This window comes from Nesoenas mayeri (assembly GCF_963082525.1).
Source record: "Nesoenas mayeri genome assembly, chromosome: 1".
In the NCBI taxonomy this organism is placed as follows: domain Eukaryota; kingdom Metazoa; phylum Chordata; class Aves; order Columbiformes; family Columbidae; genus Nesoenas; species Nesoenas mayeri.
Genome location: NC_137541.1, coordinates 199,269,380 through 199,296,150, shown reverse-complemented (window position 1 = coordinate 199,296,150; position 26,771 = coordinate 199,269,380). Strand labels below are relative to the sequence as shown.

Genomic DNA, 26,771 nt, shown 5'->3' with positions numbered 1-26,771 from the left:
TTAGAAAAATCATTTGTCTCTGTCGACATGTTGATAAGCAGAGTTTTGCGATCACTGTGAATTAAGAGTCTTCAATGGGTCTGTCAATACCAACATTGACAGCTAGCACAGAGATTGCCTTGTTGGGTAGTAAGTTTCACCCTTGTAAAGACAGAGAATTATTATTTTTTTCTGCATGTGATACAGTTAGAAATTACAGCCTCTTTTCTGCACTTCTGACAGTGACAAAAATCTATTGTGAAAAGTAAGAAAGGAGTTTCGACAAATGGTTAAGAAGCGTGAAGAGCACAAATTGCGCTAAGGACCTACAACATGCAACAGCTTTGAGCCTTCCTCTGCTTTTGTGTTAATCTGTAAACATGGAGACTGTGATTGATGTGGTAGCAGGAGTGTGTGTGCAGCTAACAGAGAAACATCGCTGCCTTCTTTTTTGTCCTGAAGTACTATTATTTTTATGGCCAGTCTTGATGGTTGTTTCCAACTGAGTTATTGCTGGCTTGAAGGTGTGTTTACAGACAGCTCTCCTCAAACCCTGCACGTACATTTGTATACATACTTGCATACTGACAGGGTATGTCTGGAAAAAACTGCTCCAGATAAACACACAAGAATCATCCAAACTGCTTCTGTTTACTGAGATAAACCCACTCATGTACTTAGAAAAACACAACTTTCCTATAGTAACTAGGCTTGTAGCTTCTTGAAGCTCCTCTCCAGGACGGATTTGGTACAGCTGTATCCCCCATAGCAACCAAGTGACATGGCAGAACATGGACGTTCCTATCTTTTAGTACTTCTCTGGTCTCCATCTCCCTCTCCCTTGCTCCTTTATGCTACTCTCCCGTCTCCTCTCGCCATCCAGCTCCCCTGGAGCAGTGCCCTGACAGAGGGCACACACACACACACACACGCACACACACACACCAGCCAGGCCGCCAGGGCCGTGCTGAGCTCTCCTGGAAGATCCCCAGGAGCGCCTGGGCTGGCTGGCCTGAGCCCCGCTGCTCCTCCAGCTGCAGCTCCCGTCCAACAGGGTGGGCTGCTCTCCTCCACACCCGCCTCGCACATAAACCGGTCTCCTCCAAGCACACGGTTTTAAATCCCCCTGAGGCTCCCCATCCCTGAGGTGGATCCTCGCTCCCTGCCTTCCTCTGGGCCTCCCAAAGCCCCAGGTAAAGGAGCAGACGAGCCCCAGCCCTCGGGACCGTGCGGACCCTCCACCGCTCCTCCGTCACCCCGAGCCGGGCCGCTCCAAGGCCGCAGCGCGCCCGCCCGCGCCGCCGCTGGAGGGCAGAGCGCGGAGGGGGCGGTGGCGGGCGAGGGGCGGGCACTGCCGGGGCCGCATCCCGGCGTGTGAGCATGCCGGGGCGGGAGGAGGGCGTCCTCGGCCGGGCCGGGGGAGGTTCAGGCTGAAGTTAGGGCCAGGGAGAGAGGAAGAGGGAGCGCTGCCGGAAGCGGCGGCGCTGGCGCTGGGAGCCCGCGGAGTTCCGTGGGCAGCATGTAGCTGGTGACAGCCGCCCGAGCCGCCGTCTAGTTCGCTGAGGGGCCGGTGCAGCGGGTCGGGCGCTTCTCCGGGGAGGCGGAGGGGGCGGCAGCCGCGCCTCGCTTCGCCTCTCCCCCACTTTCCCCTCTGTCCTCGGCGCCGTCTCTCGGCTCAGCGCTTCCTCAGCCCGCCGCCCGTTCGCCGCCGGCCGGGGGGCTGCGGCCGCCGCTGCCGCCGCTGCCATGGGGCTGCCCACGCTGGAGTTCAGCGACTCCTACTTGGACAGCCCGGATTTCAGGGAGCGCTTGAAGTGTCACGAGATCGAGCTGGAGAGGACCAACAAGTTCATCAAAGAGCTGATTAAGGACGGCAGCCTCCTCATCGGGGCCCTGCGGAGTGAGTGGAGCTGGGGGCGGCGGGCAGGGGAAGGGGCTTCTTTTGTTTGAATGGGCGCCGGGAGCGGGCTCCCCTGCCGGCAGCCGCTGAAAAGCGCCTCGTAAACTTTTTCCCCCGCTCCCACCCCGCTGCTCTGCCTCGCCTCGCCTCGCCTGCGGCGGGGCTGGGTGGGTGTCCCGGGGGAGCGGGGGCGGTGCGGGGCCCTGCCCCGGCCTGCGGGCCCGGCCGCGCCCTCCCCGGCGGGACGAGCGGGCAGCGCGGGGGCCGCGGCTGCCGGGGGCGCGTCCGGTCCAGGCGGCCCCGCCTGGGGACGGGGCACAGCCCGGGCTGGGGGCCGAAAGTGGCCATGGAGGTCGCCAGATGGACTGGGCGCATAGCGCTGCCCGCGGTCTCTGTCCGGGACGCTGGCTGCTGGTGAGGTGTCTTCAGATAATGGGGATGCCCATCATAAAGGGGCAAAGCAAGACACTAAAGTTAGTTTTTATGAAGAAAGTTTATATCTCACGCCCGCCCCCCTTCATGTATTAGTTTAACTTCTATGTATTCTCAAAGATTATGAAAGCAGAGATAAGGGTGGACCGTTTCATGCTTTTAAAGCTCGGTGAGTTGAGCACTGACAGCTCCCGGCCCCCCCGCTTTGAAGAGCTTAAAGTGAAAACTAGGAATTGCCATGAGCATTGCTGGACCTGGCTTGCCCTCATCTCCTCTAACTCCTGGCCACCTACTTCTCATCTTTAGTCGCTTTGGATCTCTCTTAGCTGTTGCCTAGAGCTTTCCTTCGGGTAGAACAGAGAAATAACTTAGAGCTTCTTGTGCTGCAACATGTTGAAGGAAAAGAATCACTTCAGTCCTTAAAAATATCTGCCACATTTACATGGTATGCTGTTTTTTGTAGACTGAAGGGTAGCAGTATTGGTCTATGTGGACAGGGAACAGGTGTTAATCCTCTGTGCTCACAGGGAACCTGATGATGCTTACCTGAAGTCTAAACTAAAAGTTTGTCCATTTACTTGGGACAGGAGGTCAAATTCTGAAGATTTCATTTGGCCAGCAGTAGGACTGAATGTTAATTGTACTTGTTCATGCATCAGCTGTACATAGTTTATTTACAGCACTGCATTTACATAAAGCAGCTACTGGCTTTTTGAGACTTTTTCATATAAGTGTATGAATTTCTGGACACATCTCTGTTTTAGTGTGTAGCTGGATACAAATCTAGCGTCTTATGTGAACTTGTATTAAATTCAATAAATTCCCATATCTGTGCCCATAGAAAATGTGCATATATATATATAAAATCTAAAAACTTGATAATACATTTTTCTTTCCAAAGCAAGAAAGTTTGGTTTTTTAGTTGTACTTTAGGTCTTTCTCTATGCTAAAAAGTTTTCTACATAAACCAGGAAGTTTGAGCTTGCTTTAAGTAGTAAAAATTTAAGCTTAATAAAACTTACTATTACATACCTGATCCTGTGAGGTGGTGTTCCCAAATAGCAGTGACAGGTTAGGAGACCACATGGGTACATTTTTGGCCTGGGCTAGCACTAGAAATTGACTCATTTTTGTTCCAGATCAAATATGAACAAATACAATTTTTCTTAAGTTGTCAAAGAAAGACTGCTGTAGAAGGAATATTCTTGAGAAGTTATTTAGGCCTTGATTCTGAAGTGAGTAATCCCATTACTTTTGTGAAGGCTGCTTGTGAGTCCTTGCTGGATTTAGACCTTGTTACCTACATGTTCAACAATTCTCTCCCTCTTCAAAGAGAAGCAATATTTCTTTCAAGTAATGACTACTAAACTGGCAAGTTTTCCTGATTTTTAAAACTTTTTAGTTCAAATGTTACTGTGTTTGCCACAATGCTTATTGTGTTCTATTTGCAACTTCAAGGTGCTGTATGCTATAGTGTCATTTAGCAAAATCAGGTCTGCTCTGGTGTAGTAAGAAATATTTCTTCTTCATCCGAAATCCCTTAGATTTGTGACTGTGCCTTCCACAGAGTACTGCCTCAGCCCCTGTGTTAGGGCAACTGGCAAATATCTGGATTTTTTCTCAACAAAATAGAAATCCTAGCTTTATACTGTACAGACTCAGGTGTAGGTGCTGCAAGGACAGTGTACCTGTTATGGCAAGTAGCACTATTGTGTATTTCCTAGAACAGAGAACTTTTGACTCATTAAAGCACACTAACTACTCCTACTCAGCTTTCAAATCAGTGGAGTGTGAGGCTTTTTTTTAAGTTGTCTTTGAAGATCTAATCAAGCAGCAGAGGAAGTTTATTTTGGTGATGGACTCTTAAAATTTGGTCTTTGAATACTTAATAACCTACAAGCCCTGAAGAACAACAGGCATTATTTGCGATGTTTAATCTCTTTAGGTGATCTAGGAATTTTCATTTACATGTTGGTTTTGAGGATCAGTTCTACTGAGGGAAAACTTCAGACTGTGCTGTAGAGCTTCAGTGAAGATGAGTTTTGAAACATGTCCTTCTTGACCATGTTTAGAGGAGAGACAGTGAAGCTAACTTAAAAGATTATAGTATTTTCTAAGTACATTAAAGTTACCTAAATGTAAGATATTATATGAAACGGCAGTGCGTGCATGTTTTTTTCAGATAGAATTAAACTTCTATATTACAAAAGTTACAAGATATTAATTTGTGCACAATCCAGTATGTAAGAAGTTACTGTAAAAATGCGGTGTTTATAAATACGTGACAAAAGATTCTGCAAAAAAATGAAGGATGAGCAAATACACTTAATGTAGTATGCAAACATTTTGCATTTTAATTGTTGGAGCAGTCCCAAGATAAGGTCAGACTTTATTTTAATGTTCATTCTAAATAATGCTGCTTTCCAAAGTAGTATGTAGAGCTGTAATATGTAATATTGTGCCCCATAAAGCATCCGTTGACTATTGTGAATGCAGCAAAAGCTGACAATACTAGGATTGATACAAAATCCTCATAATCTTTTCCTGATGTGTTGTGTTTGTTTTTTGTTGTTGTTTTTGTTTGTTTTTGTTTTTTTTTTTCCCCCCAATGTTTTCTTCTCTTTCTAAACGTGTAAGACTCTGGGAGTACCCTAGAAGAGCATAGATTACATAGTCCAGTTTAGTTAGGTGTTAGCATTATGTTAGTAGTGTCTGTGCTTCCTTCTGCCTTGTCCTACAATTAGTATTTGCAGTGAAAGACTACATTTTCTTTTTCAGATAACTGAGGTACAAAATACATTACTATCTCCTGAAAGGCTTAGTTTATGTCTGTGATAGATGTTCGTATTACATTAAAAAGTTGTCTTTCAACAGACATTTAACTCTGTGTAGACAGAATTAAGTAGGACCATATAGTTTTCTTAGTGTACCTGAAGGTGGGTTTCTAAGAAAAACTGATCTTCTGGTACAACAGGCCGCCTTGATTATTAGGTAACTCTTAATTTCATAAGTTCTTCAGATGCCTGGTTTAACAGATCTTTCAGATACATGTTTAAAATGTATACATATGTATACATGTATGCTTATATACTTCACATAGAGAAGTCTACCTGTAGCTGGACTCCTGAAGCAGAATTGGAATATTTCCTTCATATTGATTCCGTCTTGTTTTCAGTTAAAACCTCAAGTCTGTTTTTGCTAGTAGTGTACTTTAGTTGCCTTGCAAAGAAGCAGCCTACTCACGATCATGTAGATTATAGAGGACGTTTCATTATAGAAATACTTGTACGCTTTCAATTTTTGTAATAGGCCCACTGTTCTGCCAAAGTTAATGAATACTATATCCAACAATCCAAAAAAATAACATGTATATTGCTGTGCAGAAGCGTTCAGTTTTTCTCTCTGACTTTTGAGGCCTTCTCTCTACATCTTACATCTCTAAGTCCTACTTTAGCAACAAGTTCATGTATTCAAAGGTGAGAACTCCATAAGTTTTAGTTAAAAAGGTTAAAAGTTCAGTGCATTTGCAGCTGTTTTCAGTAATGGTTTACCTTTTAAAAAGAAGGTGTAAACAGTAATGTAGTTTACAGTAATGCAGAGATGTGGTGTAACATAAATGAGATTTAACAGGTATCTCTATGAATTTATAATTTAGTAGCAGTCATCAGTACTTTAATTTTACTACTTAACATGTGGAGAAACAGAGAAACAGGCACAAGGTGGAAATACCATCTTTTATAGGGGGTGTGAAGGGGTATGTTTTTACCAGGGTTTTACAGAAATTCTACACAGAAAAGACTGCCTTGAAACTGTTTTGACATACAGTTTTCAGGGATGATTTTCTGCTCCTCTCCTAAACTTAATTATAAAAATATAGTGATGAACCTGGCTATATATAGAAATTTTGGGGGTTAGCTGGCTGGAAAAAACATAAAGACAAAATTACAGCGTAAGAACTTATCTTGTTATCTCTCTTGGGATTTTCTTTTTTTTTTTTTTTAATGTAAAAACCCCCCTTTGTATGTTTCCAGAAAGATGCATTTTCCCAGATATCTTTGCCTCACATATTTTAATGAGATTAAATCTTTACAATGTCTTTTCCAGATTACAACTGGAGCAAGACTGAGTTCATTGGATAATAACAAAGGAGAATGATTGCTACCAAACTTATTAATTTAGATTCTAAATAAAGCAACTACTTCTTCATATTCCCCATGTGATACTAATGATGGCAAACATGGAATTATTGAAGTATAGCTTCCTAGTGACAACTTCAGAAGCAACTCGCATTGTGTTTGAAAATTGATTGCTTTTACTTGTTTTAGTCATAAAATACAAAGATGCATAACTTGCCTTTCATATTATGGTTGGGTGAGAGGCAGGGCACTACAACAGGTTACATTTCTTAGTCTCTAAATAAATGATTCCCTTACCAATGGGGAAAAATTTCACACTAAAAGGAAGTTGAAAGTGAGTAATTGGCATTAATGTTTTGAAGTCATCTGTTCTCGTGCTGTTCTGTTACTTCTAATGGGCATTTGTTCTGTCCTTCTCAACTTCTGCTGATGTCTGAGTTATCTATGGATTATGGACATAATTTTTGAAAATAATGCCAACAGATTTCAGCCTTTCATGCAAAGATGCCAATGATATGCTGGTTCTTGGCCAGAGAAGGAGCATATTTGCTTCCTCTACTGTTTAAAGCAGCTGTGTGTTATTTTCTTTAACCAAATCTACATGGCGATAACAAATACTAGTATGCAGTGGACTGTTCCAGAGCACAGTATTTTCTGTCGATCGCATGATGTTTCATTTTGAACCAAGGATCCCTGCAAGTGAATTCCTGTACTGACAGTAGTGACTGCTGTGTTAATAAAGTCCTTGAATGACTTAACATGGGTGTTCTTGTGCCTTAATATTGAAATAAGTATTCTTTAGAGATATTTTCTAGTTAGATTATGTCGGGCTACCAAAGGAGTGGGTTTGAGTTTCAGATGCCATATGAAATTATGTCTCTGCTTTAAGGAAATATTGCACATTTTTTTTTAAATTAGGATTGTCAGACTTTTAAACTGATTTTTGAAAAGGTCAGATGGAATCTGTTTCTTAATTGGCCGGTTGGCTTGTTGTCTACTACAAACTTCATTTGCTATGAATAAGATAAATGAATTCTATTAATAAGAGACCAGCTACTTCATGAATATTGTCTTTACTACAATGGAAAATATGATGCTATGGTCACTGAACTTGTACAGATCTCTTGGGTTTTTGTGGGCAGAAGTACTACAGCAACTTGCAGTTTCCTGTCATAGTAAATAACTTTGTATTCATCCTGTGTGAAAAATAGAGAGGACAATACAGTCCTTCTTACTACTGAATGATATGTAAATCAGTGCTATGTCTTTGCTGTTTTAGTTTTTCCTGTTGTCTCAAAATTGTAACTATAACAAATTTGGAACATAGGAGAATTGGGTATTTAAGACTATCATGGATTTCCTTTGTTAAGTCCAATCTCTTGCTAGTGTTACATCATGTAACTTCTACATATCAAGCTCCATTTTAAAAAGTTTTTATCCTTACTAGTTTTACTGGAAGGAGGTTCTAGAACCTTGTTACTCTAAGGGCTGAGTAACTAATTAAAAATAAATTTATTGTGGAAATTCAAACTTGTTTACGCTCATTTTCCTTTCACTCAACATTTCTGCACTGTTGTTTACTTGGATTTGCTTGGGGAATAATCACATCCTTTCGCTAGACTGAACATGCTGTTCTCATCCTCTTTTAAGAGCTTCTCTGGTTTCTTGGTCAGTTCAGTAGCTCTTTTCCAAGCCTTTTTAAATTTTCTTTTAAAGGTTCAGGAGATCAGAAGTAAATGTATGGGAAATGAAAATAGTCTAATGTTTACACGTTTGATCTTTGCTCGTAGTATTCTGTGAGAACACCAATCATTAAATGAAATCAGTGTTTATAGTCTTGTTTTGACTATGTGGTGCTATGGATTCCTCAGCTCTATGATAAAAGATGAAAAAGTCTTGGGATCTCATAAGCTGTAGCAGTGAAGGAAATATTAAACAAAAGAAAAATAGCTTGACCTTCTTCCATATTAAAATGAGACTGAGGTATTGTTGGGCAGTAATCTAAATTCCCATTGGCACCCTGTGAAGTGCAAATAACTTTCATTAGAAAGATAATATATTTCACAGCACGTTATGAACTCTGGGCTATGTTACAATACAGTTTTTCAGATCAGTTCAAAGTTATCAACTTAAATCACTTCCCTGTCCTGAATTATGCAAACTCATGTTTCACAGGACACCAAAAGCCTAAACAACATGTTGTTGTGCTGGTGTTTTGCTTGGTAATATTCAGTCATGGGAAATGGTGTGGAAATTCTGTGTGTCTTCAGAAGTCTTGTCTTCTTTTAGCTTAAAATCGAAAGCAGGATACAAGGTGCTGTGATGCCTGGGTCATATAGTTGGTTCTACTACTGATGTTACTTGATATTTTGCAGGTTGCTTACAAAAGAGAGGTTTGCATGTCGGATGTGCAGTGTGGTGTCTGTTTGCAAAGGTACTCTTCTGTTCACTGAAAGATACTATGTAAATGAAAGTAGGTATCACCAATAGGATTATTTTCTTCAGTCAAGAACCTGTAAGTTAAATAAACATCATGAAAAATAAACCAGGTAACAGTAAGAAGAATCAATGTGGTTTGATCCTGTATTACAGGGATAAATAAGCCTCTTATTTTAGTTATTCTTTGCCTTTTGTGCTGTAGCAAACTCTTTCTTCCTTTGGTTTCCTGTAGGTGATGACACCTCAAACTTAGTTTTTGTCTTTTGTTCTTTCTTTTTTTTCTCCTCCTCTTTTTTACCCTCTTTCCCTCTGTTTTGCAGACACAAGTCCAATGTTCTGTGTCACTGATACCTCCCTGCTCTGTGGTAGCAGCCATGCTCTCCCAAAGTCAGGGTTGAAATGTTAAATCAGATTGATCTCAGCATCAGCCGTTGAATGATGTTGAACAAAGACATTCCTCTTTTTGGATGTTTGCAGCAAAACCTTTTCCTGGTTGTTTCTTATCTAGATAACTTCTGTATAAGTTCTCATCTTCTCCACCTAAATTATTTTACTGCCATAGTAGCTTGGTATCATGTGCTTTACTGGTGACTAGTTTATTAGATATATTGTGATTTTGTGTTGTGTGGGTTTTTTTTTTCTTTTTTAATAAATAAATCTTTTTACTTCTGTAAAAGAGAGATCCACTAATCTGATGCAGATTATCTTTGATAAATCTATATTGCCTTTTACCCTATATTCTATAAAGTTCTAAGCTTTTAGTTGTTCTTCAAACAGTGTTCCAAAGCATTTATTGACTTTAAGGTCAAGCATTAGTGGTGGAACATTATTCATTATCTTTGTTTCTGAAATATAGTGTCTCTTCCCGATGAGGGTGGTGAGGCACTGGAACAGGCTGCCCAGAGAAGTTGTGAATGCCCCATCCCTGGAAGTGTTCAAGGCCAGGCTGGATGGGGCTTCGAGCAACCTGGTCTAGTGGAAGATGTCCCTGCTTATGACAGGGTGGTTGGAACTAGATGATCTTTGAGGTCCTTTGAACCCAAACCATTCTATAATAGGTATATATTTACTATGAGAGCAGACTCTTTGACTTGACCAATTTATATCTTGGGTACCAAGTCTTCTATTATCATGTTGGAGTTTTATTGTTAAATTTTATCTGTCATAATCCCTGTTTGAGTTTATGGAGCTCTTTCTTTTTTCTTATTTGTGTGATGGTGCTCTACCTTATTTGCCTTTAACCTTTTGCTTACGAATGGTGAGCAGGAGAGAAGGGAGGGGGAACCCAAGAACTCTACCTCCTTCGGATGTACTGTTTGTATAAGCTGTTATTTTGAAGCCATGAATGTTGTAGAGGGGTGATATTTTTCCTCTAGGGCTAAAATGACTTAATTTGCAGGAAGCATGCAGGTGGAACTTGCTGCTTTGAAAAAGGTTACTCCAAGCCTGAGGTTATCTAGTAAAAATAATTGTGCTCTTCTTGAACCTTTTCATGTCTAGCACTATTGCTGCCATTAAAACAAGCTGTATAGTGATGTTTGAAGAAAAAATTGAAATATGCTTCCTTGTCCCTCTTGTGGATTACTAGTTAGCCTATATATAGGGAAGCTAGAGGCCTATGGAACTGACCTTCTGGGGAACTTGGAAATAAGTAAGACTTGAGCTTTACTGTAGGAGAGGTAGAATACCCTTATACTGGGGAAAGGCAGAAATTGTGAGAATATTTGATACTGCTACAGCTAAAACCAGCATGTATGTTTAGAAATACATGCCTTTGTCAAGTATTTTACCTTCTAATATAAGCTGTATTAACTTCCATACGTCTATAAAGAGTCTGTTTTAATGAAGAAAAATTATCTAATGGCTCCTTAATAAAAATTATAGTTAGCTTGTAATAAAGACTTTGGTTTGTTCTGTGTATCCAGAGATGCTTTTGTGAATCTTGTCCTGTGGTATGTGTTACTCTCATAAAAGGCTTGTTGATAGTTGCCAGTCAGTGCCTTCAGGAGTTGGGGACTGGCATTTCACAGTACCTCTAATGGATTGGATTCTCCACTCAAGTTGTGCTCTGAGGAACCAGACGGTGGAGACCAGGCAGAGGTCAAGTAGTTCAAAACAGACCTGAGGAAAAGAATGGCTGCTTTCCACTGGTAACAGATCCACTTAAACAAGACTTGGTTTGATCCAGAACAAAGTATGTGAGGTTAAAACAATCTTTTGGGAATATTCATTTTTTATTAACCATGTGCACATACTTTTACTGAAATGTAAATTGGCTAATACTACTTGCCCTCCTGCTCTGGGTTTCAGCATATTATTGTCCAAGCCTGCTTGTAAAACTAGGAAAAAATAGTGCAGTTTTGTAAACATCAATACATGAAGAGATGTTTTTTGATTCACGAATCTCCATCTAGGAATTAGTTACTGGGTATATTGCACAGGTTGAATATTAGAATATGTTACCTTAATTTCATAATTTTATTGATGTATTCAGTACAACTGAAGTAGCAAGGAAGAGAATGTGCTTCAGCTTCTCAACATAATTTTGCCTTGACAGCTGCCAGTGCTTTGCTCTAGTTTTTTGAGGAAATTCTCTGGCTTCTGCTTTTTGTTTTTTAGAAAGTATGGTGAGTCTCCTGTGTTGAAAAACTCACTTTTCTTTTTTTCAGAGTTGGATCACATCAAATCTCACCTCTGTTGTATTTGCATAATCTCTTTGGGGGCATTTTCAACAAGTCAAGAAGTAGTGAATGTGACATGGTTACAGGCCAGTTAACATTGACTTTGAAAAGCAACTGGTTGGTGGTGGAGAAGGAGGAAGATGAGTGTATTTAATAAATGGAGCATGGGCTTGCAGACTGACAGATACCGGAAATTTATGATCTCTGCAAGTATAAGTTGAAGGGTTTTATGGATATTGGCTCTATTTGTTGCATTTATGGGTGTTGAGTCTGATTCTGCTGCTCATTTTCAGGAAAATGCTGAAAAATTTTGAAGGCCCAGAGAAGACCCTGTGAACATATAAGGAGCACACGAAAGTGCTCAAGCTCCATGGGAACCACAAACACTATAAAGCATGTCTTTTGCAATTGCTTAATTGGAAGAGAAAGTTAAAGCTTTATATAGATCACGGAAAAGAATCTTGATGGAGAGTTTCTCTATCTAACAGACCAAGTCATATGAAGATCCAAGTGTTGGCAGAAGCTATACAAGATTAGAAAAGTGCAACTGTGAAGTTAGTAAGATATTTCTTGGACTGTGATTTACTTTTCAATGCTAGAAGCTCTTAAATTGTTGATTTTTTTGTTTGTTTGTTTTTTTTCCCCAAGACGCAGTCCCATTCAGTTATGCCTGAAACTCCTGCTCAGTGGTAGCTGGTGTGTTGATCGCATTGCCACCTTCTTGCCTTAGAAAGAAATGTTCTCAGTCTACCTTCAAGTCTTCAAGTTTATATTAGTTGAATGTACCTGTGTATATGGAACTTTGAAATCTGTGAAGAATACATCCTTAAGACATTTTATAGATTAATATTTGTCATGTTTTAAAATGCTTTCAAGTGGGGCTTCAGATGGTTCCTTTGGTACTCTCCTTACTTCAGTGTCATCATCATCTGACTTGAAATGGAGGTGATATGCTGGAATAACCATCTTGGGGAGGTGGGGTTCGTACATGTGGTGTGGGTTTTGTGTTTAGGGGTTTTTTTAAATTTTTCTCCTTAGTTTTGAATACCAGACTGGATGCTTTAATTTAGTGTTTATACATGCATGTGCAAATATGCATTGAAACGAACAGTTGAAGATGGCAATACTACCTTTATTTCCATATACACAGACACTAAATAAATATGTCCAGTTCAAGTTCCTATGCTACAGGTATGTAAAGATAGCGAAACTAACATTCTTTGAAAGATCCTTGATGTTAGGAAAGTGGGGTTACAAACTTAGCTTTGTTAGCCTGTTGAGATATGGATTGTCTGAAGTACTTCAAACATCTTAAAATTCTCATACTTCTTGTACCTACATTGTTTTGTCATCTACTAGCATGAGTGGTTTAATTTGAAAATAGACAGGTACACTGATTTAAAAACACAGAAGTGTGTCTCCAAGCAAATTCTTGTAGGCATAAATGTAAGGCTTGGCAATAGACTTAATTTTTCTCACAAATACAGTCGGTACGGTTGGCTTTTTGCTGTGTGAGCTTAGAGCTGCTGCATCTTCATGCTGTTTGAGAGCCTAAGGTCAAATGAGAAATCCAAAATATTTCATTTTATGAAGAGGAGTGTAGGCACAGCAGTACGTTTCCTGTTTACGTAGCCAGATCTTCTTTGTATGCTGTGAGATTTACTGATACACTCAGGCAGGATTTTTGAGTTTGCACTGTAAGCTGTAACTTTTGTTACTTAGCTCCCTGCAAATGCCATCGTCTGCACCCTGGCCAGAGTGATGCAGCTACATGTGCCTGTGGAGAAGGAAACAGAGATGATGGTCATCTAAGTCTTGCCATTTTTTGTTTACCCCTAGATTGCTGGATTGAAGATGAAAATATTAAGGCCATGTTTAAGTCATTTGTTTAGCATTTCTTTGTTCGGGTTTCATTGGGAAGTGAAAAAATACAAGTTTTGTAACAGGTACAGTTTTCTCATTCTTGTTCCCCATGTGCCAAGAGACAAATTGGTCTCTAGTCTAAGTAAATTTAAACTACAAATCCATGGAATCCACTGACTTCTTTTGGTCCCATGCAAATTAAAGAACTTTTCATTTTTATATTCTTGAACAATATCGATAACTGTACATAATATGACTTCTTCTGCTTAGTGCTTTCTTTATGAAGTTGAAATACAGCCGATTAAAAGTGTGATTATTTTTATTTTATTTATGTTGCTACAGCACAGCAATGATGTAATTATTTGTTTTGTTCATTCAGTTATTTTCTCTCTTAGTGCAACATATCCAAAACTTCCCTGGGAGGGATAATCACCTTAAATTTACAAAAAAAAATGCTGCAAATCACATCTTATTTTCCATTATATTTCTGACATTTTTAAATAATTTGTCAGTGACATATGCATTATGTGAACTGTCACAATTCCTGTTGTCATTGGCACTCTAGAGCTTTTTTGATTTGTCTTCTGTAAGAAGCTACAGTTTTCAGGGCACCTTGAGACCTTATGACTATTTTACAATAAAAACTCGCCTACTTTTGTTGCCTGTCTTGAGGAGTTGTTGTGAAGCACTGAGTACTGTGGTGATGCACTAAGCATCAGTCTTGCAGTATTTTCTGAAGCATTTATTGTACCCAGAGGAATTCCATGATATTTTGACAAACTCTTTCCGTGTCCCTTTGTAAATTAAAATGGCACTTAAGCAATGATATATTTGTACAAAGGTAATGAAGTACAAGACAGCAGTGTTAGGCTTACTAGTGAACACTAGTGGGTTGGGGTGTGATGTTTTAGTGGCTTAAGGAGTTTTTTTTTAATTTTTAAATATACTTAATGATTCCGATATCTTTTTTCATTATTTTTTCCCCATTGTGGGGTGTGTGGAGGGACTGTGTGCGGTGAACAGGAACAGGGACGATGAGGATCTGTACCAGTGAGAAATGGAGTTTCTGCAAAGCAAATCTCATGTCTGGATTCCTGGCAGATCTAAAAATTAGACCAGTTGAATGTCCAGTTTTTGCTTTCTTCTCGTCCCAGTTGTCCCACAGTAAAATAAAGCCTGTGGGTTTGGGAGTTTATCTTAACACATTTATAGATAATAATATTAAATACAGTTTTTTAAAAAGTTGTTGTAATTTGTTTGATTTGGGTATTTCTAAAAAGTCCTTTTTAGTGTAGGAGTGGGATCTTAGATGATCAGTACTTTTAAAATAAAATAGCATAGGAGGAGTTTTTTTTTCCTGAAGCTAGAGCATTCAGATAATAGTTAGTGCAGTAGAACTTGTCATACTGCTGTATGTCATACTAGCCAGTGGAAAATTTGTCATACTGTTTTCTTAAATTTTATTAAAAGTATGTTGGATCTTTAAATATGAAGTCTGATCCTCCATTAACTCCTTAGTAATTCCAAATAAGGATTGCATTTGTGTGTGAGAAATTCAGGAGGAGGGATTGATGGTGTTTTTACTACTTGCGAGATCCAGAGCTACTGTGTGGAATTGGGTCTCTCCAAAAGCTGGTTTCTGCTTCTTTGAAGGATGTCAGGTATAAGGAGAGTGTGGTTGATTTTGGGGTTTTTTTTGTAAGAAAAAACCTTAAAATGATAAGACTCAACAGCTTTTCCATTTCTGCAAAACCTGATTGTTTCTACATGGAACAAATTATTTCAGTCAGTAATGAAATCTTGTTATTACTAAAATACACATTGCAGATTTTATGAGGCTGCTTTAGAGATGTGTTGGCATCTCTGCATTTCAGACATCCAGAATAAAACTGTCCAGTTGGTGATTCACGCAAAAGTACCCAGCATCTAAAATACATCAGATGAGGAGAACCTCTAAATTGCAGTAGCCACCTGCTGGAGTTCCCTCACCTGTCCTCAAATAACCCGTTTTCAGAAATGGCTTTATCTACATGGGGCTTGAGCGCAGGTGTCCTGTTGGGCTCCACAGCAGCCTGTGGCAGCCAGCCAGGAGTTTCACCATGTGTGTGCTGCAGGGGCGGAAGTTCCTTTGTCTTGTGCCTGCTGCTTGGTTAGTTTGTCTGATGATGCTATTTTCTGTTCTACGAAAAATAGTGATTGCTGCCTCCATGCATTGCTGGTGCTGTTCGTGTGTGGGGTTTTTTGTGTGTGTGTGATTTTGTTTGTTTGTTTTAAAACTTTCTTTTCTTTCTTCTTCCTTGCAGGTTTTGTTCCCCAGCTACTCTGAAAAGTTCCTGTCCAGTTAGTTTCTGCTTTTAAATAATCAAATCTGTCCCTCTGCTTGTCTTTTGCCAACATTCTTTGTGCCTTTTTCATGGTAACTTCATGGAATATTTGAGGTGTGAATGCATGAAATAATATTTTCTACTTTGTGCTTTCTTTGTCTAATTAGCCTTGGTATTTTTTGACTGTTCCTCATCATTGAGTTGACATTGGAATTACTGTAGACAGTTCTTTTACAAAATCTTTGCAGAGTATTAAAGCTAATGTAAATCCGATCACTACGTGGATGTAATTGAGATAATTTTTTTCCATGTGCATTAGTGTACAGTAGTATTTTCTTCTATCCTCTTACCTCCCTGACATTTAAGTTTGTGACATCCTTCTGCTGCTTTTCAAGAAAGATGGTTATAATGATGTTTATAATCAATTTCATTTTTTCCTATTTCAGCAACAAAATATGTTATTCAGTATCAACACCCTTTTTCCAATCTGATTTCCAGATTCTATGATGGCTCTGATAAATAGTAAGGCTTCCTTGATATCCTGAAAGGAATTATTTGGTGGAAAAGAGAGATGTCAATAGTGATAATACAGAAAATCTACTAAAATTTGATTCCGTTATGAGAAGCTGTCACGGAGTTAAGTACTTGTTGCTGTCTTTGTGCACTGGCAGTTGCGAAACCAGTTTGGTAGGTCTCTCCTGTGAGATTCCAGATCCTTGAATATTTTCCTGGCTTAAAGCCCACGTCCTCTTGTATTCCTTTCAAGACGAATACCCTCACTCAGCTGGAATATGCGCTTTGTTTTGTTCATTACTTAGCAGAACTGAATCTTCAAGAGAAGTTTTCTGCAACCTTTTCTATGGCTCTGCTACTGCCATAGCATCCTTAAATTAAAAGTTTTGTTTAGTTTGTAAACTATACCAGGAATACACAGGTTGCTAAGGAAATTTTCAAGATTATATAGGAGTTACTGGAATGTGACTTTCAGAAATATGTATCTCTGTACTTGAAAAGCTGTTATGTGAGCACCTCTTGGTATTCCTTTTTCTTGTTTGTTTGTTTTTCCATCCAGGTCAGTTATGTTCATGTCAGGGAAGTCTTCCTTGATGTCATATTAATTTGACTGGTTCTGATAGTGTGGGGCTGTTTTTGTGGGGTTTTGTTGGTTGGTTGTTTTTTGTCCATGCGTAGAAACACTTCCTATCAATACCAGTTCCAATATGTGAAGTATTTTGGGGGCAGTTGTGTGCAATCTTTTTGCAGCGATTGTCAGACACCTTTTCTGCGGAATGTGAGTGTGAGTGGTGCAGGCAGCCACCTTTCATCATTATGTACTGGTGGTCAAAATCCTATATTGAAGAAAATAACACTAAAAACTGGTTTCAAGGCCCTTGGCTTTTGAATTCTTTCTCTTTTTCCTCCATTACACCCTTCCTAGAAAAAGAATAACCTATGGACAGAATGTGCTTTTTTAAAAATTCTTTTTCCTCCCCTTGCCAGTAGTTCAATCAAACTTGAGAGTGTCTCAGTAGCTATCTGCAAGTATTTGAAAGGGTAACATTAAGGGAGAAGTGATTTGAGTTCTTAGTCTGTGTTGTGTGAGGGATATTCCTGTTTACAATTCACAGTTCTGATTAATTTTTTATTAAACTGAACACTGTAGAAGCGGCAGCTACTCTCTGTAAGTTCTATGTTCAGATGAGGGCAATGAAGATATTTACTGTGAATAGCCATTGTCTAAGTAGGTAGGTTTTTGGAAAGATGACTGTTTTATTTCCTTTGTGTATTGGAAAGGTTTTGGACTAAAGTGATGTTTCCCAGAAGTGACAGAGAAACTCAATATTTAGTGCTAGCGTTTGAAAATGGAGAAATATAGAATTGTAGCATAGAATCGTTTTGCTAGGAAGAGACTGTCAAGATCATAAAATCCAACCACAACCTGGCACTAAACCATGTCCCTGAGAACCTCATCTATCTGAAAAGGTGGTATGGGAGGGGCTCAAGAAGAAGGGAAAATATTTGGGGCTTCTAAACTAACCAGAAAATATCAACTGGGTTCAGTCATCAAGGTTCCAGACACAGAGGAGAAGGAAAAACCATCTCAGGTACCAGAGGTTGCCCAAACCTGACAGTTCAGGAAATCCTAATGAGGACAGTGCAGTGTGTACTGTTAGTAGATACCCATATTCCTGCTGTGCTTTCAGAAGAAGGCTAGACTTCTTTTTTTCTTCTTGCTTCAGAATTCATTCGCAGGACTTGTTCTCCTTTCCAATATACAATCCTGAGGAAGAATTATATAAATCATGCCTTGTGGGGAAAAAAACTTGTTTTAGCAATTCCATAGTTAAAAAGTATGCCAAACTTTCTCCATACCCTTGGGAGTAAACACCCAGGAGAAGATGAACGATATCTGGTAAAATATTTCCACGTTATGGCCTTTAGGTGTATTACTAGGAATTTTTTTGAAGAATGTCAGAATCTTGTACTATTAGAGGCTTAATAGCTCTGCTCTTCCATTTATCTTTTAAAATCTGAAATTCCATAGCAAAAAGAATGATCCTATAACATGGTGAAAACATGGTCTGAAAAGGATGGAAGTATTTCTCAAAGTTTTCAACATAAATACAGAATTATAAAATGATTCTGTCACTTGTGCATACAGATTCCTGCAGTGCTTAATTAAATGATAAAATGCTTTTTTAATGACCTGGTAACACATTTTGTGTCTATCACTTTCTAATGCAGACTATATATGGTAGCTGTAGTATCTCTGAGTTTCTTACATTACTCTTAATTTTATGCAGTCTTCATTCTATGCATTATTTCCAGTTAATGCTAGGTCTGTTATTCTGTTACTGTACTGTTCTTGTTCAAATTAAAAATGGTATCTTGTTGGGTTTTGGATTTGGTTTTTTTTTTTTTTCCCTAAGTTATATTTTGTTACTTCAAATATTATCTGTGTTGCATAGCCTTCTGCATTTAATTTTAAAATAACTTGTGTCAGTGATAAGTTTAATCGGGAAGAGCTCTACCAGGCCATGCTGCAGTCACGCAGATGATAGTGATAAGGAAATATTCAGGTAACCGTACTGTTCTATGCTATTGCAGTAGATGTACTCTTACGTAATTTTTCTTGCAATAGTCATTTACGCATACACTTGAAAGTTACCAGAACTTCAGGCTAAAAGATTTAAGAAGCCAAAACGGTCTTGAACCCTTCTGTTTTGCTTACCTATGGGGAAAAGAGGATCTGAGTAGTATTCACATCCAGAAACATGTTCTTTATTTTCATTCATGAAAATAATGAATTTTAAAATTGCTTTATTGGGTATATTTTTGGGAAGCTGTATACCAACAAGTAAAGTTAGCAGCAGCAGCATCTCTTAGCCACTGCAAATTCAGTTCAGGCAGACTTCTTAAACTGAAGTCTTTACTGACTTTTGCTGCAAAGGCAGAACTACTGAGGGTTATTATTAGATTTTGTTTTCCTTTCAGGGAAGAGAAGTTTCTTTTTTCGTGTTGGAAGTAGGGGGAGGAAGGGAAAAAAAAAGGCAACCTGAGTGTCATTACTGAGAAAAGGGCACTGTAAGTCACCTTTTTTGTTTGACTTAGTTGGTGTTCTTAGTAAATGTGTATGTCTCTTAGTGGCCTCCAAAACCAATAGGAAAATAATGCTCAATGAGTCTGTTTATGCCAAGCTTCATATTGGTTCTCTCATCCGTATTATTTATGGTTACTGCTTCCTACACTAATTTTGAGCACAGTCTTTACCCGGTTTATAGTTAATATTCCACAGTGATCTTTTTTCATTTTCTCTTCCAGTCATTATAAAAATGGACAGCAGAACACACAAGATTAATTTGTGTGTTTAGCTTGAGGGAATGATATCAAAGTTAAACTTTTTAGCTCTTTGGCTGCTAAGTGGTGAGCACGACCATCTTGCATTGAGGTAGCTCTGATTACATCAGTGTTCTGGGTTCTTGTCTGTGCAGCGTGGATCTCGGTACTATTGTGGGATATTGAAAGGTGCTTGTTAAAGATTTAGCAAGCCTATCTTCCTGCATGATGAGCTTGATAAGAGATGTTATGATACATTGTATTTTAGATAGCCAGAGAATCCCTATCCTTAATAAATAAGCTATTACAACAGTCAGCAGGAGTCATTCTGGTCTCTCTTGATAGTGCCTAGATTGGGGGTCCTTAATTCAGAAACAATTAACAAAGCAGAATGACTCCTTAGGAGAAACTATATGTTGCCCTGCATGTGAGACTCGAAGATATCTATAAAACCATATGCTAATTGGATGCTGTAATTTTAAATAAAGTAATTAAAAGTAATAAAAAAATAACCTATTTAGTGCTATGTTTTTCTCCTCTTGCAGCCAATATTATAATGTACTCTGCCTGTGTCAAGGAGGCAAACATGAGTGTTTTGAGAAGAAGGTGTTTTACTTGGCTACTCGTGTGGTCAGTTGAGTGATTCAGAGATCATGGGCTGTTCACTGATTCATGTTTACTTACATGTTTAGCTGGAGAGGAAGCAGATTTGCAGTCAATACACATTGATCTCTGAAAGGATGATTCATTGCAGTTAAGCATTTTAAATGTTCATGAGAGTTAAAAATAGTGCATTTGGAAAGCAATGTCCAAAACCGAGACTACCATGTTTGTGATTTGTCAGTTTGGTTCATATTGCTTCTTGTAAACAACAAATGTTGCCTAGACTAACTGGAACTTTTTGCCCCTACAAGAATTCCAGTTCTGTTTTAAAAAGAATTGATTATTTCAGAATTGCATCCAGTTACAGAACTTGCTTGTTTTTGATCTTGCTAGTGTTTCCCATGTTTTTATGAAAAGCATAACTTAATGGAAATCTTCCCACTGGTATTAAATGGAGGGTAGAGAAGCCAGTATGTTAAGTACTGCTGGGCTTTTGAAATGGAATCTACAACTCCTTTAAGCAGCTTTTCATTGAGAAAAGGGAGAGCAGGGTGTGCTGGAATGGAAATCCAGCCAGCCAACGAGCTGTGAGTCATGCAGAGCTTGTGCTCCAAGTGCAGCTTCTTGTGGCATGCTGGAGGGAAAATGATGTTATAGTGATGTCAGGGCCATTCTGCAGTCAGTTTTTGCATAAAAATACAGTCCTCTGGTTAAACACCAAATTTTGCTTTATTAATAGCTTCATTACAAATAGTTGCTTCAGGTTCAGAGTATCTTTTTCTTTTTCTTCATCCTCCCGATGAATTTTTTAATTATTAAAACTTTTGCACTGTGTGCAGAAACAAAATTGGTGCATGTTTTCCAAAAGCATTGTTATCAGCTATTCTAGTGTTGTTTTGTATCTTTTCAGAAGGAAATTTTCCCATTTTCTTGGAGAATACCCATCTGGACTTCCTCTAGAACTTAGATGCAAGCAAAGAAGCTCTCTATTTCCCATCTCTTCAATATTCCCTTGAGCATTTATTCTTGCGATTGAGCTGTGATGAGGTTAGATTGAAATCTTAGTGGGAATGAATCTCAATTAGTTGGAATTAACATGATTTTACGAAAGAGAAATAAGATTCTGTAGGACCTGAAAACTAATGGAAACATTTTTTATGCAAAAACCCTATATTGAAGTTATTCAAATGTAAACTGTTCCAATTAAGAAATATCAGAGCTTAATTGTGCAAACCTTAATTGTTCTGTCTTGTTCTTGTTCCATTCTTCTTTTGTGTTTTTAAAGATGTTTTTACTAAAGTTTAGCAAGTGGCTGTTAAGTAACCAAATATGTTTGTTTGTGGTGTGTTCCTCATTTTCCTAGAGACTGACTGCAAACAGATACACACCACTAACTCCTGCAGCTGAAGTAACTGGGCGTTCTGTAGGGGCTGCATTAAATGGGTCAAAACAAGATTGTGTTGCTTTTTACTTTGTAATGAAATTTGGATTTTGTTTTCTTCTTTTAATATAAAAATCTACTTTTAAAAATTATGCCACATTGGAAGAAAAAAGTTGCAGCTCTTTTGGGGACTGGGAAGTGTGAGGAGCTGCATTCTTTCCAGCTCTGGTTAGTATCTCCTGCTCTGAAGGAATGGCATCTGGAATAATGGGCATGAAGCAGGGACCCACAGGGCTCTGCCTAATCACCAGTTCAGTGTGTGGCCTTGGGCAGTCTTGTTTTCAGCATCTCCGTCTGTCAAATAAGGTAATGATGCTCTGTATGACATGAACATATCCTCCTTTTACTGTCTTCCTAGACTTGGATTGCAGGAAGGCTGAGATAATTTTGTATTTATTAGAGGACTTGGATGGTATGCAGTAAGCCATAGTGCAAGGAGAAGAGGAGAGAGCAATATTGCACTCTGAGGAGAAAATCAAGTATTGAATAGCTGTCCACATAGTGGCCATCCATGTGCCAAGAGTAAGTTAGGAAAAGTTTCAAAGGAGGGGGGTGAAGATAATACATATGTGAAAGGAGTAAAGCTGTATAATCAGTCTTCATTTAAGCCATTTGCGCTTGGTAGCCCAAATCAACTGTTGACAGCTCTTTATTTGATAATGCAGTTATTCTTAATGTTAAAAGTTATGCTTAGCATACCTCATAGCACAAATAAACAAGTCTTTGCCGGAAGAATTACAGCCTTGTAATATGACTAAAGGCACAGTGGTCCACCTCCTCTGGCTCTGGAGCAGTTAAAGAGCCTCCAGCTGTCCATCATCACTCCTCCCCTGGAGAACATCTCCCATGGTTCAACCAGCAAGACAGAGCATCTTCGTGATCCTTGATTTTGCAGTGTTAAGTCAGCTCTTCTTCCTTTGTTGTTGTTCATTGCAAAAACAGGTGATCCTAGATAGGTGGCTAAAGAGAGCTTACTTATGGTGGCGTATTGGCTCATCCATGAGAGTGAGAACATCCTGCTAACAGATGGTGGTCATCAACTAATGGTGTATTGAGTCATTCAAGCTATAGTAAAACATACACATCCAAATCTTCCTACAGAGAGCTGAACAACGACCATGCAAGGTCAGACTTGAGGCTTATCTGGTGTTATATCCTGTCTCTAGATACAACTGAGTGCTGTGCTGGGAGCTGGTTTGTCTCTCGTGCACAGCACGGGCTGCCGAGGGGAGGATAAGAACCGTCAGAATGTGGAGAAGCTTCCGCTGTCCCCGGCTGTTTGAAGCTTGAAGATTTCCTGGGCGAAGGATTATGGCTTTAATAGCTCTCAGTGGATTTTTTTTTCTATGAACTTGTCTAGGTCTTTCTTGAACATACATAGAATTTTTGATATCCACAGCATCCGGTGGCAGGGAGCCTCATGATTTCAGTATGCATTTTATGAAGAAAAGCATCTTCTTTCTTTGTTTTGAGCTTATTTCTTGCTATGTTAATGCCCTTTTGTTTTCACTTTGGAAGAGACAGCCACCATTTCTGTAATGCTTGTGAGTTTTGTAGAACTTTTAGGGCTCCCCAGTTGTCTTTTCCAGGCTGATGGCTGAGTGCATTTCTTTAAACAAGATATTCTTACCATTATTTACCTTTACCTCATTTCCCTGTGCTTTTCCCAGATACTCTGGGATGGTGTCAAGGAGTAAGACAAAAATCTCTATCTAATGTTTAAATGCAGGTCTCTCATGAGTTGATGGAATGACATTAATGATAATTCTGCTTCTTTTTCCAAATTTCAAATAATTACTAATATTTTTGTTTCTTGCCTGGACCTGAGCATAGAGTAATAAAACAACCTAGTTATTATTTATCTGTTTTAATGACAAAGGTCTCATACGTGAATGATAATAGTTAGTTCAGAACTCATTACGCATGCCGTAATATAAACACTACTAGTACTAATGGATGGTAAGAGTATTAATTAAAGGATAGCACTCTGCCAGGAAGATAACAAGAGGATGTTGTCATATGTTCCTAAATCTTTTCTTGACAGGAAAGCAGAACAAAATTCCAGAGAATTAAAAGTTGAAAAAACCCAGCAGATGAAATATGTAAAAACCTATTTGGTCCTTCTTACAAGATATTTGACTTAATAAAAGTTAGGCAGACTTCAGCAGAAGATCATTAAAGTTGCTTTTGTCTGAGAAATTAATTAAGTAAAAGTGTCCAGTGAAATGAATGTAAGGGATAATTCTTTTTCCTGTAGCAAATGAAGAGCTTGTTCTTTGACATAGTCTCACGCATAGAGAGAAACTTCATATGATTACTGCTTTTTATAGGGTTCATCTTTCCATCTCTGGCTGAAAGCAATAAGACTGCCTAGTATTTAAGATACAAAAACTATTTCATAACTGTTAAGGAAACAGTCACATGCAAATTGGGGTTAACTCCAAACTCCTTGGGAACTCTTGATTCCTGAGGTGTAAGAACAGGAGCTCACCTGGTGAAACAGGTTTGTAGTTGTGCAGTTCTTTATTTAATGAAGCATATTTCATTTGGCTGTTTTTTCTCCTGTTATTAAAATGTAAGTATTTTGGTATCAGATTTCTGAGTTTGGGATACGGCAAGTGATTTAATTTAAACCCTCAGAAATTTATCTTTAAGGCATTTAAGTGCTTTCGTGGCTCTCATCTCTGCATTTTCTGAATTCCTTTCATATTTTAAAGGTAGAAGAGGGTTTAGCTAGCATATTAAGCTCGTTTGCTATATAAAACTTATGTGTTGAGTATCCATTCTCCAGAAGTAGTGAGAAGTAGCGCTGTAGTGAATTGGCTCTATGATAGATTATTTGAATGCAAGAAACTTCTTTAGGCCAAATTTGGTAAAGATGTTTAGTCCTATTTAACTTTACTGGACAAAATCCTGCTTGATATGGGGTCTCAGTTCTGTCTTCCCCGTCTGGAAGTGTATATCTGACTCTCTAAACAAATGTTACATCTGTTTGTGTGTGTCTGTTAGCAAAAAACCTCACACAACCATGTGCAATACTGAAGTTCATGTGACTGTGATATTAGTTGTCTGATCAAAGGAATCTAATCAAGTAGTGTATTCCTGAGCTATAAGAGCCCAAAAGAATTTCATATATAAAGTGTTTCATTTCCTTTAAAGCGAAGTCGTAGTACTTTTTTCTTTAATGAGCTAAATATACACATTTTAATTTTTCCCTCCTTTCCTCCTCCTTCTGTTCTTACAAAACATTCTACTTTGTTGCCCAAGTGCAGAAAACTTTGCCAGGAAGAAGGGTGAGCAAAGCTTCTGTTTCCCATGACCCTCAACTCTAATGTTGTTCCAAGAGCTCACTACTCACAAATGCCTTGATAACTGCTTTCATTCCTTTCATCCCTCCCCCGCCGTCCCGCACAGGCCAATGTGACTGATTCTCCCTCCAGCAGCTCTTTCGCAGAACAGGGGAATCTACTTAATGTAAAAATCATGGCACATAAAAGCACTTAAAGATATATTGCAGAAATTGTTACAGCTGAAGATCTACGTGATAATTACTGCAGTGATTTATTCTTGGTTTTCCTAGAAGCAGTTTCTTAATAGCTCTCTGTTCATACCAGAACTGACTAACCCCATTTTTTATTTTACCCACTGGATACATATTTGGGTAGGGGTGGTAGTGGGGAAATTGCATCTCATTCTACACACACACATATGCAACACAGAACTGGCAGAACTGATCTTGCCCAAGTAGTCAGACCTGTGGCTCCTTACGAATGTGTTGCAACATAGGCTTTAAATATATTATCATATATTGCTTTGTGTTTCACTGTCTGTTAATAGGCACATGCATTTAAAAAATTTCTCTGGATACTCTGTGAGATTAAGAACAAACAGAGAAAACTGTATTTTAAAGTACTACTGAAAGACAGTCTGGTGCACCAATATTTTACATTGCACTGGAAATCTGGGAATTCCCATATTTTTTTTTTCTGGCAACTCCTTAGTTGCCAGACAGGAAGTCGTTCTTTGCTTTTTCAACCTCTGGCAGCATCTGCTCTGAGTTTCTCTGCCCTTTTTTGTGGTGCTTCTCCGCCTGCTCACTGCTCGCCATCTCTGGGATGTTTCAGGAGTTGTGAGAAATGACGCAGCAAGCCTGATAAACCCCGTTTCAATGGAAGAGGCTGGGGAGGGGAAAGACAGGGCTATGGACCCAGCTCCCTGGAAAAGGCTGACACTGTTCTGGGAAATAAACATCTGTGGGGTGGGGGAGGAATGTGGAAGATCATGAAAGAGCATTTAAAATCCCCAGAAGGAGCTAAGAGAAAGGATGTTGGGGGTCAAAGCAAATTTACAGGGAAGAAAGCTGAGGAACCTAGGATGGATAGTGGAGCGGTACAAAACTGTGCAGAAATTAAAAGTAGAATGGTATAGTTGAAAGCAGTAAAAACTAACAACAACAAAATAAAAAGTGTAGGGGGAAGAAGTGAACATTCTGGCTTTTTCCAGTCCTTTAGGATTTCTGTGTAATCTTACACCAAGGCTGCTGTTTTAAGTTGTTTGTCATTTAAATGACTGTTGAAAAAAAACCTTGAAATTAATTGTATTTGAAAAAGAGATGAAAACTGGCATGCATGCAGTGCTTGGTGTTGGCCAAACAGTTCCACGTAGCTGAGCATCCTTGAATTGGCTACCTTGGTGTGCTATCTACATTACATCTGAAGGAGGTTGTACACTCACACCTGAGATTTTAGAGCAATCTTGAGTTACGCCAACTTGAGGTGTCGCACCTCAACCAGTATTAATACAATTTTGTAGGGTGAGAATTAATGTGTGACAAAGACTACGTGAACAAAAGATCCATCATGTGGCTCAGCTACAACATCTTGTGTGCCACCACGATCCATACTCTTTTGGTGTATGTACGTATGAAGTTGAAGACCAGCAAGCTGCATCTCTCTGGAAGGTGCAGCAAAATGTACTGAAAGGCAGTAGGCTTAGGAAAAGACTGGAATACAGCCCTCAGCTGAAGTGAGGAACTCGAAGGTCAGATAAACGTTTAAACAAAGAGGATATAGATCAGATATAATCCTAGCTTCTTCTCAGGTATGTTTCATGCGCTTTACTGAGTGGTTAAAAAGT

The 26,771-nt window shown here is 39.1% G+C and overlaps 1 protein-coding gene across 1 annotated transcript in view; it reads left to right on the top strand.

Moving 5' to 3' along the window:
* Positions 1-1,725: 1,725 nt before the first annotated feature.
* ARHGAP42 (Rho GTPase activating protein 42) overlaps positions 1,726-26,771 on the top strand; it is a gene marked incomplete at both ends in the record, with an annotated part of 159,616 nt that continues 134,570 nt past the window's right edge. The window contains one exon of the mRNA XM_080363854.1: positions 1,726-1,879. Within this exon, the coding sequence (XP_080219980.1) occupies positions 1,726-1,879 (154 nt within the window). The remainder of the gene's footprint in view (positions 1,880-26,771) is intronic.